This window comes from Balaenoptera musculus, chromosome 10, assembly GCF_009873245.2.
Source record: "Balaenoptera musculus isolate JJ_BM4_2016_0621 chromosome 10, mBalMus1.pri.v3, whole genome shotgun sequence".
Classification (NCBI taxonomy): Eukaryota; Metazoa; Chordata; class Mammalia; order Artiodactyla; family Balaenopteridae; genus Balaenoptera; species Balaenoptera musculus.
Genome location: NC_045794.1, coordinates 1,969,076 through 1,990,784, shown reverse-complemented (window position 1 = coordinate 1,990,784; position 21,709 = coordinate 1,969,076). Strand labels below are relative to the sequence as shown.

Genomic DNA, 21,709 nt, shown 5'->3' with positions numbered 1-21,709 from the left:
GGGGGGTTTGTTTGGGACTTCCTGGGAAAGTGAGTGTTAAGTAAGGCTACAGTTCTGTACTGGAGGAGTTGCTGCTGCCACTCTTGCTGCTGCTGGGGCTTGCTGGGGGTTTTGCTTGATCAGAATTAAAGACCAGCCGGTTATATATCCAGTTGAACAGTACCTCTTAGGTCCATTGCTTGTGGATAAAGTATGTGTTCTCTCTGCTAAGATTCTGATATTGTTGGATATAATTGTCTTATTCTTGGTTTCTAGCCCATCTTTTATGTGGTGGTTCTTTTGCTGGAGTGCCCTTTAAGTAGTAGCCTCTCAGGCGATGCAGCTGTAGTGCCACACCCTGATTCAGGAAGTAGCATGCATTTTTACTGGGTGTTCAGCCACCTTCTAAGTGCAAAAATGACAGCAGAATGTTATCATTGGGCTAAAGAAAATTCTTATTATTCTTTTAAAATTTCCTAGTACTTATGTAAGATTCTCCAATATTAATAGGTTTAGACTAAATCATGAAGAATTCCCAGACTTATTCTTTGTGGTCTTGAGAAAAACAAATAGTCCCTTACACTGCTCTTACAGAACAATAGTAGTTCCTGTCAGATGATTTAGTGTTGTACCAGTGTCTTGAGCTACTGCAATTTTAAAACGAGGATTATGTAGGCCTACCCATACAGCTGCAAATACAAAATATTTTTCCCAATTAAATCGAAGAAGTACTATTTCTAAATTTATATTCCGTACTGTGGTGTGTATCAGTTGGAGTTCAACCAGAGAGGCAGAACCAGTAGGAGAGATACATACATATATTTATATATATATGATACATATATATCAGTTTTATTACAAGGAATTGTCTTGCATGGTTGTCAGCAGCTGGCTAAGCGAGTCTGAAATGTGTATGGGAAAGCTGTCAGGAGGAGATCACCTGCAGGATAGAACTCCCGTGGGCATGGGCCAGAACGGTGGTCCGCAGGCAAAATTTCTTTTCTTTCCTTGGGAAACCTGCTTTTAGGGCCTTCCAAAGAATTGAGATATGCCCACTTCGATTATCTGGGATAGTAATCTCCTTTACTTAAATGGATTGTAGGCTTTACTTATATCCGCAAAATACCTTCATAGCAACATGTAGATTAGTGTTGGATTAAGTTAACTGGGTGCTGTAGCCTACCCAGGTGGACACTTGAAGAAAGTCATCACCTGGTGGTTCTGGCTAGTCTCCACAGATGATTTTAAGGGAGAAAATAATAGTAAAAACAAACCTAAAGATTGACATGTTATGTAAGTAGATTGATTTCGATTAGCATGAGGAACCCAAAATGTAAATTGAATATTTCTCTTCTCAAGTGAGCATATTATGGTTTCTATTTAGATGCACGATGAATAGCCTTTTCTTTGGCATAATGTTTAAAATGTTTAGTAATGTAGGCTGATGAAATTCTGATAGTAGTATCTTTTCAGACTCCTGAAAGAATTGCTTGTTGTCTGCTCTTTCACTCATGTCCCTTTAGCTAAATACCCATGCCATGGCAGTATACTGGGAGCATTATCCCCCGTGCATAATTTTGCTTCTGTATTTGCTTTATTACCTTTTTTTTCTGATACAGAAGCACTAATGAATCTGCAGAGTTTGGTGTTTGCACTAGAAATCCTCAATTTACTCTAATGTGAGGTTTATTTAAATTACATTCAGCATCCCACTTAGAAACTTTTATGTTTGGAGAATGACACCCATCTTCTGATTTTTCACATAATTTAGGTATCAAGGATTGCCTTTGGTTTATGAAAGTTAGGAATTTTCAGTGATGTAAAGAATAATAGAATATTATTGTGTAACTTAAATAATTTATAAGAAATTTGGATTTAACTGTATTTCCTGACTTGTGGGAATATAAAAACTGGAACTTTAATGGATGTAGATTTCATTTGGGGTTGTGTTTTGAAATTTATAAGAGGGATTAAAAGATGAGAAGAAAGGACATGTTTTCTTAGACATGTTTAATCTTTGAAAACCCTAAAGTTCTTTTTATTCCTTATTCCTTTTACCTGGTTACTCTCCCTTTAAATATGCATCTCTAAAAACACTACTGTTAGTAAGATTTGTAGTTATCAAGCTCTTGAGAATAATAGCCAATCTGTGAGTTTAGTTTTTCTCTCCGTAACTCACTCTCCTCTTTGCCACAAAGTATACCCTTTCCTTCTTCATTAATGAATGAATGAATTTTTCTACTTATGAAGGCTCTTATTTGCTGGTCACTGTTCTGGGCTCTGGGGACACAACAGGGAACAAAGCAAACAAAATCTCTGCCTTCAAGGAGTTTATCATCTAGCCTCAGAAGACGAAAGCTCCAGCAAGGAGCGGACTTTTCCTCTGTAGGCAATGCTGGCAGAGGCGTTCTTCCACAGCTTGCCGGTACCTAGAAATTTCAGTGAGGAGGTTTCCATTTGCGGTCTGGTTGAGCTCTCCTGGGAAGTAATACTTAACATACTCAATTAATGTGTGCCCCAGGATACAGAATTATTACGGAAAAGGGGCTTACTTGTTGAACTTCAGACTCTTAAGTCTGGTCTTCTAATTTTTGTGACCAGTATTAAATGATAATGGCTTGAGAGGTTGTTTGGATAGAAGGCTAGCAGGTTGTTTTGGATCCTAGGCTCCTAATTTTAGGTCTTAGAACTGTAGCGTAGATGGAGATGTAAAATGGAGAGGGAAAGCCAGGATAGTGTGCTGCTACTGGTACTATTCTGACAAAGGCAAGAGAACCAGGAATCAGTGTTGTTATTTACACACACACACACACACACACACACACACATATACACACACATATGTATAGGTACATAAGCACATTTTGGGGCCAGTCTCGTAAGTAGATTTATATTAGGTTTTTATTAGGAGGAAACTTAGTTTTTCTGCTTTGTGATGGTTGCTTTCATTTTCTTTGCTAACTGTCTTTTCCAGACCTCATCTAGAACTATTAGTTCTAGGCTTTTACATCATGATTAAACTTAAATTTTGTGGACTAGCAAGAAAACTTAACCTGTGTTTATAATGTTTCCAAGGGAACTACATTCTGGTTTATAAACAACTGGCTCTATTAAAAAAACTGGTATATGATGTATTCATAAGATTTGGAGCTGCTTGATTTTTTTTTTTAAAGCAAGGGTGTTCCCAGTTTGCTCAGAATTCAGGCTCAAGGTAGTTAGCCCCTGAATTAACTGTCTAAATTGCTACAGCAGTAACTGTTAACCTCATTTTGGTAAGTGAGAGGAATCTATACTTCTGTAGTTCAAGATCAACATAATGAACTGAGCTTGAACACAAAGAATGGGGTCGTTTTCCCATCATGCCGGGAGTGAGATTTAGTCTGTGGTGTTATTTGCACGCGTGCATGTGTAAGAGAAAGTACTTCTCTGGTGGTATTTGGAGAATTTAGGGAAGATAGTTGCTAGGCTTAAATCCTCATGGCTCGAGGATATGACCTTTTAAGTTTTTTTATTTGCTTTTAAAGCTTACTAGTACCTGAAATTTTATGTAATGAAAATGGAGTTATTTTTATTTTTTATAAATCTTTCAAAATGTGTTGGCAAACTTAGAGTTTACAAGATATTTCCAACTTTTGGTCTGATATTAGTAGATTTAACTCTTTGTTTTCTTTAAAACTGGGCTTTAGAATTAGGAGATGAATGCTTTTTTGTTATCTGCTTTTTCTGAGTATTTTCTCTTTGACTAAAATTTTCTTTCCCCTTATTCATTTGTGGGGATTTGACCCCTTTTAATTGTTATCTTTTTTTGGGGAAAAAAAAAACTTTACTGACCTCTCTTAGGTAGTAATGTCTCTTTCCTTTTTTTTTTTTTTTTTGTGTGTGTGTGCTTTTGTTATAGTATCTATCACATTCTGTCCCAGGACTGTACATTGTTGTGGGCCCAATAATACATACATTAAAACATAGAGACACAGCTCCTTTCTCATTTTACTGTCTAATCATCCCACATTTCTTCACTTTTATCTTTCCATCCCCCGCACATTCAGACCGTTGATCAAACAGATGGAGATTTAATAGTCCCTTATACCCTTGTTTGTTATAGTGAATATATTTTTATATTTGTTTCTTCTATATGTTTGTAATATGTTTACCATTGCCCATATACTTTTCTTTCTGTAAAAATATAAGTAAACGCATATGCATTAAATATTCTTATTTAATATAATTCAGTAGGATTACTTTTCTATCTGCAGGTTAAACAAAAGTATAGATAACCTCTCTCCTCTTCTGTCACAGTGAAATACCAATTCTAACTTGTATTTTTACATTTTAACATCACTGAAACTGGGATACGTGAATAAATAATGGCGTGATTTAATTGGTATATATTTTTTTATTTCTTGGTAATACATAAAGTAATGGCACATCTTCTTCCTTTGGTGAATTGATATTGAAGATGTGCGCAAAGAGAGTGAATAAAATTATTTCAGTGGCTGGGGGTGGAAGGAAGTATTTCCAAATTAACGTTATCTTCTCATGTATTCCATTTTAAATGTGTGTAACCAGACGAATATGTTTACTATTATCATTAGATATTTGACTGTTTTAACTGCATCCTGAAAGTTTATTTGCTTAGGTTGACCTAAAATTTTTGTTGACATTTTCATTTGGAAAGTGGGTTTTATGTTTGTGATTTTATATTGGTATCACAGTATATTCAGGCATCTATGGCACAGTATAACCTGAGAATATAAACCTACATATTTACTCGTCATATTTGTAAATATTTTTTCTGTGAAGAAATCCCGAATTGATCATTCAGCTTAATGTCTTCAGAAATCTCCCATAGGGAAATTAATATTAAGCTGTATATAGATTTGGCGTAGACTAGTATACGATTCATGAGGAAAATGGTTCCTTAAAGCATTTCCTTACTTTTAAATTTATAGTCATGTATCTTTGATCCACGAAGGACAGTTGTTGGTGAATGTGGTCTTGACGTAGCTGGAATAGAGGAGAAATGAGTGTGGTGATTGTGTGTGCTTTCTTGAGGGAGAATGGGTTGTGTTTAAAAAAGCGAAAAGAAAAAGGGAAAACGAGATGCTGCGAGTGTTGTAACGGAAGGCGACTGGTTCTTTATCAGATCCTGCTGGCTTCAGCTTGCTTTCTGGGGGGGGCGGGGGGGCCGCTTGTTTCTTCCTTCTTCCTCCTAGATGAATTTCACTGATTTCATTTAAAAGAAGAATAAATCACACCGCTTTACATAGTCAGTTCTATTAGGCCATCTTCCTAAAGTTTCTTGTGGGCACAGCACCTTATAATTTATTACAGTCTTGATAGAAATTTTGATGGTTACCTCAAGTTTTTACTTGACACTGGAAACATTAGAATTATATATAGTTATTCTATATGCAGATTTTTTTTCTCCTAAATTTATTTCCCAAGAGCTAAAGTTTGATGCCAAAGTGAAATATGACTCCTGAACTGTAAAATAGTTAAAAAGATCCTTAAGGTTGCTCACTCTCGACAGGAATAAGCTTAATTTTTCTTTTTTTCAGGGATTTTCTCGTGTCTCATATAAAACTTTGCATCTATATGAGATTTCAGTGAGTGTCATCATTGATCTAAAATTATTCTAACGTAATGTGTCATAACCAACAAAAATAAAAAAGATCATTGGGAACAGTCATTTAGATAAATGATTGGCCTCTCTTTGACTTTGAACATTGTCTGCATTCTACACTGTTTGCCAAATGCCAAAGATCCGTGGATTTTTGTAGATCCCTTCAGGAGTCTGTAAGCATCATAGGACATATAAAGTATGTCCAGGAGGTGTGTCAGCAGACCTACATTCCTCTCACGGATCCACCACGTATTTGCTGTGTGGTTGTGAGGAGTTTTGTTTGTCATTTTGTTTCTCTGTTTTTCATCTATTTATCTTATGTGATGGCGATCATAAATCTTGTTATCCTTGCCTTTCATTATTCTGACAATGAGTTTTAAAAAACTCTCGTTTTAGTACTGAAATATTAGAAAACATTAAAGTGCAAGTTGAAATGGTGCTTGCATTCAAGAAATAAACTTCTTGTTTTAGATTCTTAAAGTAAAATTTAGATCCTGAAGGGGAGCTGGATGGCACTGGCTGTTAGAAGTCTTAAGTATTTGGAGGATAATATCGATACTACTTTCAATGAAATTGATTAATTTTTAAAAAGGGAAAACTGCCTGTTGTTATGAAAAGCAGTAATGAACCTCAGGGGCTTCGTGCTGGGGTAGGAATATGAAGCATGGCTACTTTGCATCTCTTTCTGCTGAGCAGTATTGGAAATGAATTGATGTTTATAGAGCCATATAGTCCTCATTATTGCTTTTAGCTTGCGCCTTTGGGGGTGGATTTGATAGATTTGGAATGAGAAATAATGGGTGTAATTAGGGAAACATTATTTTCACATTTGAGAAAATTATTTCAAAATTTTCCAAATGAATTAGAGTTCTGTTTTCTACAGAATAACTGAAGCTGTCAGTGTTTTTCTGCTTTTGCTCCTGGATGACTTGGGTCTAAGAAATGGACTGGGGTGGGTAAAGGAGTTGTCAGTTCTAAGATGGGTGTGTATAGAACTAAGCTGACTGACGTTGTAGGATCACAGTTAGCTACTTAAACGAGAAGGGGAGCAGCTAGCCTTCTTTTCTTTTCCTTTGTGTTTAAGAAACTACTTTTTTTCCTGCCCTAGGAAATGGTAAATTTTAGACAAAATTTCTTCTTTTAGAAACTTACATTAAGGTACAGTGGTGTAATCTAATATGAAAATACACTTGTTGAAAATCTGAAATTACTAATTTTTGTTGCCAGTGCAGAATCTGTGTGACTCCTTTCCCTTCTCTAATCCTGTGCTTTATATTTTGTCTGTGTCTGTGAATAATATTATTTCTGAATATCGCCCTCACTAAGTTTTTTCTAACGTTCTCTTTCACACTTTCTTCCTGGATTTGTTGTTTCCTTCAGTCTCACCTCAAGGTCAGTATGCTTGTCCTAAAACAAAGATATGTAACAGAACATTGTATACTAACGTTGTCTTGAATTCCTATAAGCAACTGGAATGATGGAACTTATCCCAGGAATGAGATGTCTAGAAATTCAGTTATGAGTGCAGAAGATGTCATGAATCTTAGATTTATCGGAAGAGTGGATTCACGGTTCTGTGCTTCAAAAGATAGCGAGAGTGGTCAGAAAGCGAGAATCAGACTGACCAGGTTTGGACTGAGAGAGAAACGAAGATGAAAGGAAGCCACTAGAGGAATGAGGAGGTGAAAAATATTGCTTTGATTTTATTCTGTTTTCATCCAGAGACATTCTGGCTGTTATATTAGTAGGTAAAGTGCAGCATGAAGGAGGGAGGGAAAATTGCCACAGTCTGTGGATTTTTTTAAGAACCTTTGAATTATTTCACGTACACAAACCTACACATACTCTTTCAGTTTGGGGTTTGTTTTGTGACTCTGCTGAATGGTAGAACTGGTGGTGACAAAAACAACCACCAGTCCTGCTGTTCATGTGTCAGAGGCTCTATGGGAGAAGCTTTACAGGTTTTATTTCAGTTGATCTTCCCAGCAAGTATGTAGAGAGGTTTGTGAATTTCCATTTTTTAGGCGAGTAACACAAGTACAGGGTCCATTAAGGAACTCATCTGTCTTCATTAGTAAGTAAATTAGTAAGGGAAGCTGGCAGAAAACAGTCAGAAACCTGCATTTTAAAAGTTATTTATTTTGCATATGAGCCATGGCAATGTAAATTAAGGTGTGAGAATTTCTGATAGGGTTCAGAAAATATTGTTAATACCACATGCGTTTTACCTAGCAGCTGTTTTCTAATAATAATGACATCATATGTGCTTACTGTTTATAAAAGTACTTGTCAGCATGTGTGTTACACAGGACAGATTGTTATTCTAATAACATTAGGGAACATGATTTCTACATCTAGGGTGAACCAACTAGTTAGTGGTGGTACTTAGATTTGAAGCCGGATATTCTCATTTCAGCCTCAGGGCTTTTCATATGATATGCACTCTAGCCTAGGAATTAGAGTCCCAGATTGCTCAGGTGTTCTTAGGTAGATTTCTCATCTGTAATTTTCCCATCTGTAAAATTGGAGTAGTTCTCTAATATCTGAAGGGTTGTCGTAAACTTTGAATGAGTTAATGCAGATAGCACTTGGAACAGCGTCTGGCACCGGGTGAGCAGTCAGTAAATGGAGCTGTTATGATTACTCCTTTTTGCTTTTTTCATGGAGTCCTGTTTGGTCCAGGATACCATAGTACGGTGCCATACGTTTCAGGGTCTTTAAAACACTACACTGTGCTCTTGACTCCTGTCAGTATTAATAGAAAGTGCAAAGCTGTGTATGTTATGTTTAGAAGATGATAAAAGAAGCCGTGTCCCTTCTGTAATGACATTTTCAGACTCTATTTTTCAGGTGCTGAAACTTCTATTATAGGTAGGAAGATGAAGTTGAGGCTTTTTTTTGGGAAAAAGGTTCTCTTTCCCAAATCTCTCTCCCTGACATTTCTTCTCAGTGCTTAACAATATTTCTGAAAAAGTCTTCTTACCTTTGACTCTTTAAAAATAAGCAGTTTGTTTGGGGTGTGAGTATGTTAAAAAAATAAATCTTTGTTTCATAATTACTTATACGAATCTAATTCATGAAGGGGTTCTTAACCATCCTCTTCCTTCTCTCTACGTATCAGCAGTCTCAGAATGACTCTCTTCGCTCATCCTTACCTTACATTTGTCAGTGGGACTAATGTCCCAGCTCTGTTCCGAGGCTAAACTTCCTGTTCATTCCTTCCCTCTGACCAGTTTTCAAAACCTTGTTGCATAAATTGAATCCTCCTTCTCCTTATTTCCCTGTTTCTCTTCTCTTTCTTCCCACTGACTCTCCCAAACATAAAACATATCCTGGTTTTCCCCATCCTTAAAAAGACATGGAAGCAATCCTTCCAGTGTCTTTTCGTTGGTTTCAGTTCACTACAGTATCTTTTACTTTTTCTTTTCTATTTATTTGCACAGTTTCTGAAAGAATCATTTATGCTTGATGCCTCCACGTTCACACTTCCCATTTATTTTCCAAAGCAATATAATTTGGAATCTTCTCTCAGTGCTGTGCTATAATTGCTTCAGTGGTACTCTTTGCCAAATTTAGTGGACTTGTCTGTCTCGGGCCTACCGGCCTTTCTGGGGTGTTAGATTTTTGACTCTCTCTCTTCTTTTTGGAGCTCTGCTTTTTAATAGTTTATGTGACATTGTTTTCTGCTAGCTCTCTTACCACCTTGTTGACAGTTTTTGGCCTGTTTTGCTTTTCTTCTTTTACATGTTTCTTAATTCTTGATGTTTCTCATGTTCTTTTAAAAAATTCCTTTTTCATCTCCATTATTGGTCACCTGACTTGTTACTACCAAAGACTCAGTTTTGTTTTGTTTTTTAAACATTTTTATGGAACTCTTCTTTGAATAAACCGTATTCATTATGGAAGAAATCTTACAGTATTTGCAATAAAAGTAGCAACCACAAATACTGCATTTTAAAAAGTGATTTTCCAATTTTCTACTCTAAATATTTTCTCCACATTGTAGTAAAACAGTTAGGGTGCCACTTAAGTAATTCCAAGTCCGACCACAATTCAGCTTTAGGAGAAAAATATCATGAAGGTTTTTGCCTTGTATTTGGAGGACTTTCCTCTCTAACTTAAGCTTCAAGTGCTCTCATAGTTTTATTGGGAAGTTTTATCACTTTGTTGTGTATTTTGATTTTTGCATGACGGATTTTGATCTAAATGTCTCTAAACAAAACCTTATGAAAGGCTCAGAAGAATTTGTCCACGGAAGTCATTGGTGTAGACATAATTCTCTGAGTTACAAGTTAGGTTAATTATAATATTCTTAGCTGATTCATTTTTAGTTAACAGTAAATGCCATTAAACTATACTTATTTCTAAATAAGTTTATTTTTCAAGTAATAAAAAATATAACAAGTTTTGTTTTTCCAGTGGCAAGGATCATTTTGGCTGTAATATATAAAAAACCCTCTTGTCATTCCAGATTGGAATTTAGTGCACTTTTTTTTTTTTTAATATAGAAGCATTTCACCATTTTAATTACGGTTTTGCCAAGAGTAGTTGAATAAGTCATCAAGAGAATATAATTTATTGATGGTTTGAGATTGGATTGGATGTTTAGACGGCTTCATTGTATGACTTTGGGCAGGGTACTTAATCATTCAGTGTTTGTTTTAGCCTGTTTTGTGTTAATAGTGACAATTACCTGTAGTGTTGTATTTTCGTGTCTCCACTGAGCTTTTCCATTTTGAATGGATTTGTTTCTGCTCTTCCTCCCATGCCCTCCTCTGTCCGCCTTTCCATTCAGTACAGAGCAGAGATTTTATTTAGAGTGACGATGACTAAAGATTCACGCTCTGTATACTTAAACACACATCTCTTTAGTTCCTGTTCAGTGACATTAGCCCCAGAGAATGAATACAAAGAACGAATTCCATGTTTAGATGAAAAGACATGATTCAGTCCATAATTCATCTTTGCTTTTTATTATATAGCAGCACCTTTGGCTAAAGGCAAGACATTCAGGAAGTGAGGCCTATAAATGTCATCTCTTTCACTCTTAGATCTAAACAGATTAAGCGCAATATTATTATTACCCATGTTTTATTTAGCAGTGGCCTTTGCAGACCTGTCTTCATGACAAATGTTTGGAATCTGTGGGATGCTTCCTACTAACTGTGTTAAGACCAGAGTCCCTGTATTGTTATGTAATAAAATTTCAATACTTTATGATTTGCTCAAGTACATTCCTGTTGCTATAGTCTGTTTCATCTAGTTTGTTGAAAGAGTTCTACATTGATTTCTAAAATCAAACTAGGTCATACAACCATTTCTCTGCACATTTTAGAAAATTTTTTTCATTATTGACTGATGCTAGTCAGCAACTAAAACCTCATAAGATGTCATTCACAAAAAGAAGTCTAGTAGAATTGTGAGGGCTTAGTTATTTCCTTACTTTTTAGCCAAAGTGTTCAGGGCTCTATAGGCCAAGAGCATTTCTGACCCTGTGGGATCTATTTACAAGGAGTTCCACGTATAGGCAAGAGTTTATCATCTGAGAGAATGATCTGTTGTTAATTGCATTTTTTGCTTCCATTTGTCATTCTTTTGGCGTTCTTAAATACCTTTATTGTTCAAGAGTATATTTCCTAATTTATTTTCCTTTCAAGCAATAAAATTGCCTGGAGTTTTTTGTAGTAGGCCACATAAGCACAGTGTAGCCACACCTCTGTTAACTAACTTCTCCTAAAATAAAATAGTGTTACTGTTTTGGATGATTCATTGGTAGAAATAAGCGTGTGAACACAGACTTGTGCTGATCCACCTAACTCTTCCACTGAAGAGTATTGAATTTCATGCCATTATGCCTTGAGAAGTGGTAAATGTTGCTTTTCTAGATAGCAGTTGTAGATAACTACCTAGTATTCTGTAGATGAGCTAAAGATGGCAAATTCAATAGAGAAGGGAGGAAAGACTAACTTTACAATCAGTCAAGATTTGAGTTTCTGTAGGGTTGTCAGATTTAGCAAAAAAAAATATGAGATGCCCAGTTAAAATTGAATTTCAGATATGTACTGAATAATTTTTTGTATTAATATATCATAAATATTGGGACATACTTATACTAAAACATTATTTGTCGTTTATCTGAAATATGAATTTGACTGGATGTCCTGTATTTTATCTGACAAACCATGATGATGTAGTTTGCAGACAAAGCAACTTTTATAGAATGTGTTGAGAGGAGACCTCACCACAGGCTGTCATTACCTGATTTAAAGGATGTTAATTAAATATAGACCATGGTGGCTTATATGGTCTCATTATTAGTTCAGTTTATTGATGCAACTCTCAGGCCGAGTTGAATGAATTCTTTTCTAATTGTTGCATCCTCCCTTTGATTTGTTTCCATGAATCCCCTTCGATTTGTTTCCAAAAGTTTGGAAATCTGATTATATCATCTCCCTACATAAAGTCTTACACATTTAGAATAAACTGCAACTTCCTTGCTCAGCATGATATAATTATGTGGCTTTCATTTACCTTTGGCTTCCTTTTCCTTTGTTCTGCTCCAGCTTTAAGCTGCAGTCATAGTGTATGTGGCTTCTCCCAACGGGACACGTTCTCCTTTTATCAGGGCTTTAGTCCTGCTGTTCTCTCACCTGGTAACCTTTGGACTAATCCCTTAGGAAAGTTCAGAGGTAGATCATTTTCCAGAAAGTTTTTCCCGATCATCACGACCACCCCTGACCCCTTTTCTGGGCACTTTCTTATAGCACTTAGTATACCCTGTATGTGCTTGGACGCCTGGGAGGTGTTTGAGAGCAGGAACTATTTTTATTCGTGGATTGATATTTCTCATGCTTGGTACATGAGAGAGGTGTTTAAACAAATACTTGTCTACCTAATGAGTAAGGAGAATGTAAAGACCTTCACAGACTGTCAAAGCATAGACAAATGTAGATCCTCTTGCATTCCAGAGCCCATGTTCTCCTGAGCAGTGCCTTAAACATATTTTTTGATTGGTAATCATGATTCCAGTCTGGTGAAATTAGTCTTCTTTACCTGTGACCTAGCATTTGGTCTAGCTTTCTTATCTTACTGTGGAGGCAGTGGAGTTGGATAGGGAGCTTCAGAAGTAGATAGGATGATCTGTTGCTTAAGCTGGGACCCTGGATCTTTATGTGACTGTTTTATATACATATATGTTATATATAGCTTTTTGAAAGTTTCAAATATTTAATAACAGTAAAATTAGAGTTGTATTACAAACCTTTCTTAAATAGCCATTGTACAGTTTCATAGCATTGATGTCAAGAGCCTATTTTCATATTTCCAACAAAAATCTCTGAATTTTATTTCCTTTTTCTGCCATTTCACACTATCCCATGCCTTTTTTTTGTTTTATGATTTCATTGTGCTTCATAAAGTTAAATACGTGCTCCCGAAACATCCTGGTTAACAGCTTGCTGCCATTGATGGGAAAGAGCTTGGCAATGTTGGGGGGATTTTTTTGCAGCAGGAACTTTTGCTGGTTCTCAGGTGTCTTTGGAGGTCAGTGGTGTAAGTCGGTGAATAAACATTCTTTCCTGTGCGTATATATGAAGAGCTTGATTTTTCTGCCCTCATCCACAGGCAAGTGAAAGACCAGAATAAGAAGGTAGCAAACCTGAAGCACAAGGAGCAGGTGGAGAAGAAGAAAAGCGCGCAGATGCTGGAGGAGGCCCGGCGCAGGGAGGACACCCTCAGCGACAGCTCCCAGCAGCTGCAGGTGGGCAGGGGGCCCGGGCCCTGGGCGAGCAGGTTCCCTCCCCGCTTGCACGTGGCTTACTCTCCATCCTCCTCCTCCTCTCTTTCTAACCCTGCCCGCTGCCTTCCTCTCAGACCAACTGTTTAGCAGGAAAGGGATGGCTTTAAATAGAAAAGGCAAGTTTTATTCCACAGCTTTGTGAGGAAACCTCAGCAAAGGAGAAAGTCCGTCTCCTCAAGGGGATCCCGCCTCCTTGGTAAGTTCAGTGTCCGTGTGATGAGTGGAGTCTGTTGAGCTTCAGGTGGTCAGCGTAACGCTTGGCCATTTTCCTTCATTAAAGTGCATTGCCAGTCTTGGTTTGTGCCTGGCTTCCTTCTTTGTTCCATCTTCCTTTCCTTTTTCCCCCCACCTTTCTTACCTTTTCCCCCCTCCCTCTTTCTTTCCTTACTTCTAAAAAAGTTCAGTTTAGAGAGTGTATTTCAGTCATACAGGATGTATTAAAACATACTTTTTTACTTCACTGGAGACATAATCGATGTTTGGACCTAATTATTCACAAGACTAAGTTAAACCAGACTCAGTAACAAGAGTAGCAGTGACCATGTAAGTGCCAGCTGTGTGCCCAGTGCTCGAAACCAGGGCCTGGTCATTCACTGTTTCTAACCTTCACTAGTCCAGAGGAGCAGATGGGTTTTGCACATTTTACAGATGAGAAAATGGTCTCAGAGAAATTGAATTACTTACCTACATGCACACAGCTTCCTTAGTGGCTCAGCTGTGATTTTAACTGAGACTCCCTGGATCTCTCGCCTGTCTGAATGAAAGTTTAAGTTTAGAGAATGCCATAGACGTGGTGGAAATCTCTAAAACTCCTGCCAAGACTGCTAGCCACTGCCAGGTTGTTTTTCTCTCATTATAGTTTCTAATTGGTATGATAGTGTTTATGCCACATTGCATAGCCACAGATATCTTTACTGGAGAGACTTGGAGGAGTTATCTGTTATGTAGAAACCATTTTTAGACTTTATAACAAATTCATTTCTGACCTGAAAATCCGACTTTTTAATTCCCTTTTTCATTCCTCTTTTATATAACTTTGCTTATAAAATACATACTCCTTATAGAAACAGTATAAATTTCCTCAAATATACCAACTTTTGAAAAAAGCAGCATACCAGTTTTCCCTCACCCTTGCCAATAACAGTTGATACTATACATTTTCTTCCTCCGTTTTTATTTTTTAGTGCCAATCTGATGGGTGGAAAATATTTAATTTTTGTTTTAATTTATATTTCTCTGATTACCAGTGAGGCAGAGTATTTTTTCATGTCTTATATTTTCATTTGTTTATTAATGTAATTAAATCTACCTCTGTCTTCCATGGTGGCTTTTTCCCTGTGGATTTTTTGCTTAGTTTATCCCCATTTTGAGAACATATAAATATTTACCTATAAATATTTTTAAGTTGTTTTGGGCTTTCATTTTTAACCTTTACTTTTTAATTTAAATAATTTTAGGGTAGTTTGTGCTGTGAGGGTCTTATTTTTTTCTTCATTGCTAACAATTTCACTAGAGTATTTATAGAAAATTATTTCACTGCTCATAAGTTTGAATTGACATCTTTATGGTTTATGAAATTGTTTAATCATTAGGCTGTTTCTAGGATTTCAGCTCAACCTGCTTTCTGGACTAGGATCGCTTTGTTTTTAATTATAGAGAATATTTATTTGTTTTATAAGACAAGCCCTTCTTTATGGCAGCGCCTTACCCATTTCATCTGTCTCATTCCCCCCACCCCCGCCAGATAATGGTTTCTGCTACCAGTCTGTCTTTGTAAACCGAAGCGTGCCCTTTTAATCTTCTGTCAGGTGTTACAGTAACACCAAAAGTGCTTTCATAGGTCATCTCTTGTTTCCTCTTTATATAACCCAACAGATAAGTGAATCAGATTATTTGTTTATATACTACATGTAGATAAAACGAATTTAGAGTGGATGAGTGACTTTTCCAAGGTGTCTCAGTAAGTGACAGATATTCAGGTTATGAAAAATGATAGCTGACGGCCATATGCAAGATACACATGGATGCAATTCATTCAAATATGTGAAAAGAGCACTGGACTACAAGCGGGACGCTTTGGATCTGATCTCAGCTCTTTTACTCACTAGCTCTGCTACTTGTTTCTTAACTGTGTCATTGCAAATGACAACTCAGTGGTGGTGAGTATCCCTAGGACCCTACTGTGATCTCTAAATATGAGTCTCCACTGAAAGGCACTAGGGATTCTTGGAGAAATGGCTAATGGTAGAATCCGTGGGGGAGTAGGGGAGTAGAAAAGCAATTGTTTGAGGATTTGTATTTTTAAAAGTTCTCATTATCTGAATTTGTTTTTGTTTTAAATTTCTGAATATACATATGGGTCCATTACTGATGTTTTCATGAAATAGGTGAAGTGAAGGAAAGGAATTATTGTAGTATTTCCAGTATGGGCATAATAGTAATTTCGAGGATTAAAAAATATTTTTTATCATGTTAAAAACAAATGCTTTATAACTAATGTTTTGAACTTTGATGAGTAATGAATATTTAATCTTTATCAGATGCCACCTTGGCTTCCAAAGATTAATTATGCTTATCATGTTAATAAACACACAGTGTATTTTCTTTTGTTTGTGAAGAGTAAAGCTTGGTTTAAACGAAAAGGTTCGTTTTTGCCTTTGTTATTCAGTGACTGCCAGTTATGGTGTTAAGTTCATTGGTGACCTCACTCTTTCTGGTTACAGTTGGTCACAAAGCAGTGGTATTACTTTTTCATTTAACTTTCTTTATTCTGGAGAATACTATACATTTTAAAAAGTACATAAAGCACACACACACACTCACATGCACAGTGTGAATAATACATGTAAAGTGATTGTCTCAAGGAATTGGAATACTGCTGGCATCCCAGAAATCATTTATATATTCCTTCCCAATCATCATTTCTTCCCTTCCTTCATTATTGTGACTTTTATTGTTCTTTGCTTTTCTTTACAACCTGTGTATATATTTTTAATAAGTATGGATTCATTTTGCATATTTTTGCTTTACATAAATAGAGTGATCATATTTATTCTTTTGTGGCTTTTGTTCGACATCATGTGTGAGGCTTATCCTTGACAGTTGTGCGTAGCATTTGCACATTCGTTGTCCTTGCTCTTCTGTGTGTTTTTTCTTTAATTCAAAATTCCATGTTTTATTTTGAAAGTGTTCTGAAAAGGTATCTTCATTTTGTTCTAATTTTCCATTTTTTAAAATACTTCAGGTGGAAATAAAAGTATTTCTTTTTGGCATAAAGTGAGTTTCGAGATAAGTTGTTACTTTGTTCTTGGCTCAACACATTAAAAGTGTCCTGAAGAGATTAAACAGATTCCTTACATATGAAATGAAAATGCTACCTGAGAATAGAGGGAATCACGGGATCTCACAGGCTCTAAACACTGCTGCTGTTTAGCATGGCCTTAGTTGTGAAGGCACTCGACTGCATCCTGTTTGTACTTTTGTGTTTTGAACAGTTATTACTATGATCTACATTAACTAGTCTCAAACTTTTTGGTTTTAGAAGCCCTTTTGTGCTCTTAATAATTTGTAAAGTCCCCAGCGCGATTTTTTTATGTGGGTTGTAATTCTCATATACATATGCAGGTACTTACTGCCCCAGCTCTCCAATGTCTAGATGTATCTGAAGACACATCTCCAACAGTATAAAGATACATATACAGCTGACCCTTGAACAACACAGTTTTGAACTCAAGGACCCACTTATACACGGACAGTTTTCCGTAGTAAATACTACAGTACCACACGGTCTGTGGTTTGAAGCCATGGATGCAGAGGAACCTCCTATGCGGAGTGCTGACTATAATTATACTCAGATTAAGCCCCGTGTTGTTCACAGGTCATGTACACAAGGTTATTTGCAGTATTGTACTAATTGCAAAGTATTGCAGACAACCTAATTGCTTATAGATAGGGGAGTGCTTGAATCCACTGTGGTGCGTCCACATTGGAGACTGGCAGCTCCAAAAAGGAATGAGGGAGATCTCTAACGAACTGATGTGGAGTGATTTCCAGGACATCTTGTCAAGCCGGGGCGGGGGTGAGGGGTACACAAAAGACTCTCTGTAGTATGCTGCTCATTATGAGAGAACACACATATATCTGATCTTTTTGCCAAAGAAAACAGGAACAATAATCTGGAAACGAAAGAGACCAGTTATCTAAGAGAGTGGTTGGGAGGGGATTAGTAGAAAGAAGGGGGAAGGGGATGGGGCTGGTAGGTTTGAGGAGAAAGTGACACTTCTCTTTACCCTTCTCAAAAACTAGATAAATAAAACCAGTCAAGGTGTGGGGTTGGGGGAACCCCAGAAGGAGTACAAACCCTAACAGATGAACCAGTTTTATAAATGAGTAACATAACTGCCCTCAAAGGGGTGGGGAAGAAGGGAACAGACCTAAGGAGCTTTGGAAGCCATTTTCTTGAATACTGTGAAGCTAAAGACAGAAGAACTGTACATAAATGTTGTAATAATAAAGAAATATATTGTAGATAATGAAGGCTGAGTTTTTTCATTATTCAAGAAAGAATAATGAAAAAGCACCTGGGGTGCTAGACTGGAATCAAATACTAGTGAGAACTCACGGTGTTGAATTTATATGCAGACAGGGAGGTGTAGAGATGCTGATGTGTGTCTACAAAATGCATAACCTCATTCCCATCGTGAGAAAATACCAGACAAATCCAAATTCTGGGACTTTTTACAAAATAACTGAGCAGTATATTTAAACATGTCAAGAATTTGAAAGACAGGGAAAGACAAACTGAGCACTGTTCTAGATGAATTGGAGGACACGTAGAAGAAGTGTCAACTAAATGAAATGTGGGATCCTGGGTTAAATCCTGGAACAGATGAAGGACACTAGGGGAAAACTGATGAAATTAGAATAAGATCTGTAGTTTGGTAAATAGTATTGTGCCAATGTGAATGTCCTAGCTTTGATCATTGTGCTGTGGTTATGTAAGCTCTTTACAGGAGGCTAGGTGAGGGGTGTATGGGAACTCTGTACTACTTTTGCAACTTTTCTGTATGTCTGTAAATAGTTCAGAATTAAAATTTTATTAAAAATAGTCATTGACTATATTTCCTCAGCACTTTTAATCACCCACTTCACTTTCCCATCTCCTTTAAACAAGCGGGTTATGAATTTCAGAAACATCTTACCACCAAACGTAATGACAGGATAGATATCGGATCGATATCTTGGGCTTTTTTCATATACCATCTCTAAATTTGCAGTGCAGATATTATTGTGTTCTCCATATTGTTTGACATCCTAAAGCCATCATTTAATTTAGAATTCAGTGTAGCAAGTTGACTATTCCAAAGATTTGACCCAAATCTCAAAGCCATGATGATATCGATAATAGGCTGTTATTATTAGAGTTGATATGTCTTGACAAGTCTCTATCCCTCCAAGATATCAGGTTTAATTTTGCTCATTTTCTTTAGCCATACTTGATGTCTTGCATTTATTCAATATACATTTATTGAATGCTCTCTAAGTGTAGAACTCTGTTGCTAAACTTTGGTCATGCAGTTACGAAAAGACATGTTCCCTGCCCTGTGGAACATATTGTCTCATGGAGGAGAATACAGTGATAAAACTAAGTGAACAAGTAAGTAGAAATTATGGTAAGTGCTGTAAGGAAATAAACCGGGCATGTGAAAGATAGTGGGGGAGGGAAAGATGGTAGGCAGCAAATTTAGGTAGAGCCATCGGAGATGTCCCTTCTGAGGGTATGACATGAAGATGAGGTCTTAAAAAGCAAAGCAGAGGAAACAGGGTTTAAAGTGGAGGGAATCCCTAAGGTAAGAAAAACCTTACCTTAGGTTGTTCGAGGACCAGAGTGTGGTGAGTGAGGTAGAACACAGGCACCCGTGTGTGTTAGTCAGGCCGGACCTTGTAGGCCACGTATGAAGTTTAAATTTTATAAGTAGCGAAACACCTTAAGTAAAGATGGACAGGATTTGATTTGCATTTTGAGAGTACTGTTTCTTTTGCAGTATTTGGACAACGGATTAGAATGGGATAAGAGTGGTTATGAAGAAAGTGTATGTCAGTAAATATGTCTTGCACACCTGCTTTGTGTAAATAGTGATGATGAACAACATCCCTCCTCCAAAGGAGCTCAGGTCATAGTAGGAGGCCCTGTAGTAATAATGAAGATGAGAGGTGATGATAGAGCTTTTTGGAGGCTCAGAAGAGAAAAAAGAAGAGAGGGTGGATTTGAGATTTGTTACATTTAGGTAGAACAGGCAAGAATTTCTCGTGGGTTGGAATGTGGACACTAAAGGAGAGGAAGGAAGGGGGATGGCTCCCAGGTTTCCTGGCATGTGGAACTGGGTGTGTGGCGAGGCCCAGTGATGAGATGGGCGAACCCTGAGGGTGAGGTCAACAGGTTTCCAGGGAAAGAGAACAAGTCCATTTTCAACATGTGACTGTATCTGAGAGATATCCTAATGGAGATGTCAAGCCAGCAGTTGGAAGTGCAGATTTGAAGTTTAGAGAAGTCTGGTGTAGTTAAATTAATTTTGGAGACTTGAGCTTAAAAATCATATTTTAATCCATATGAATCAGATACCGTCTAGAGATAAAATATTGACAGAAGAAAATGGAGTTAGAGCTGAACCCTTAGGATCCTCACCGTTTAGAGCTGGGACAGAGTAGGAGAGGGTGGTGCTCAAAAGGAAACTAAAATGAAGAGGCCAGTTGAAGCAGGAGAGAAAAAGGAGAGTATAACATCACTGAAGGCAGGAGAGGATTGTTAATGCTGCTGAGAGGCTGAGAAAGAGGACAGCATCGTGTGTGGTCTGATCCAGTGTATCCAGGATGGTCAAGAGAGAAAGTACCCAGCGATCCCCCCTGCTCTGGGGAAAGGGGTGCCTTACATTCTGACCTGTTGACCTTGGGCATAGTAGATGGTCCCACATCAATCCAGATACTTGCCTTGGCCAGTATTTCTGTCACACGCTCACCAAAATTCACTGCCCCTCGCAAGATCTTTGGAATATCTTAGGTATATGTGTGACTATTCTAAGACGTGGTTATACAATGGGTATTTAAAGAGTTTCTGCCATGGTCCTTGCATACTAACATTTAAACTATTTTACAATTCCAGTTGGTATTCACAAATAAAGGACATGAATGATAAAAGCAATGAGGCACAGATTGGTGACAGGCCTTTCCTACTATCATGTTTTTCCTACTATAATGTTTTTCGATTATAGCGCCTCTTCTGTTGACAGTCTGCATTGAATTTTGCCAGGCTTTCTGTTTCCACTACTCAAGACCTTAGCTCTGTATTAGTTACATTTAGATCTGAGTTGTTTCATTCACATTTTCTGTAAGCCATGTTTCACTGCAATTGGCTACATCAGATTTCAGAATAATCTGTGGTTATCCTCAGTAAACATTTATTGAGTGCCCGTTGTGGAATTGTCATTCTGCTGAGTGCTGTGAGGATATAGAGATAAATAAGATTTTTTTTCCCCCTGTGAACATTAGATATGCTTATTAAAACATTTTTTTGTGCTGGATATGTGAAAAGATGTGCTGTGGTGGAGTTCATAAGTAATTGCTGTATGGAGAGCTGGAGTTAGGTAAATCCCAGCAACAAGAGCCTCCCAAATAAGCATTATATGGAAGCATAATCTTAGCTGATTTGACTGATGGTCATTTTGGGATGAGAAAAGCTTTGTACTGAAAGGCCTACCCATCTTTTAAGGTTCAGATCAAATGTTCCCTCCCTTGTAAAGCCTGCCTAAATCCTTGCAGTGGGAATTAATCACACTCTGTGTTGCAGTTCCATTACAGCTTGTTTCTGCTTTGATTTCAAGGCTTATTTTCTTACCTTGTATTATATGCTGTTAGTTTGTGTGTTGTTTCCCTGTATATTTGAGTTTGGGAACCCTGTCTTGGTACTTTGCCCATTGTTGGTTCTCTATAAAATTGTTTATTGATTTCAGTTGCATCAATAGATGTCAAGACCTCTCATTCACAAGCATCTTAGCCTGCCCTTGGGAGCTTCCTGGCAACCAAATCCTTTAAGTATTTCTAGCCTCATTTTTAGGTGAGATACTCACTAGCATAGCTACTCTATTCTATACAACCTGATAGTGTTGGTGTTCCTTAAATATAGTTTATTGGTTTTCTAATTTATGCTCTTCTACTTATGCAGTCTTCTTCCTGTGGATGTCCAGTTTTACTGCCTGAAGATTCTGGCTTAAAATTAACTTTTGTTGATGAACTCTACCCTGTTCTTGATATTG

At 37.2% G+C, this 21,709-nt stretch overlaps 1 protein-coding gene across 5 annotated transcripts in view; it reads left to right on the top strand.

The window, feature by feature from the left end:
• Positions 1-21,709, top strand: part of ERC1 (ELKS/RAB6-interacting/CAST family member 1) — a 285,407-nt gene that overhangs the window by 24,587 nt on the left and 239,111 nt on the right. For 4 of the 5 annotated variants that reach the window (XM_036866387.1, XM_036866383.1, XM_036866386.1 and 1 more), the window contains exons 6-7: positions 6,983-6,994; positions 13,226-13,361. In XM_036866387.1, the coding sequence (XP_036722282.1) occupies positions 6,983-6,994; positions 13,226-13,361 (148 nt within the window). The remainder of the gene's footprint in view (positions 1-6,982; positions 6,995-13,225; positions 13,362-21,709) is intronic. The other variant, XM_036866384.1, reaches the window with a different exon arrangement.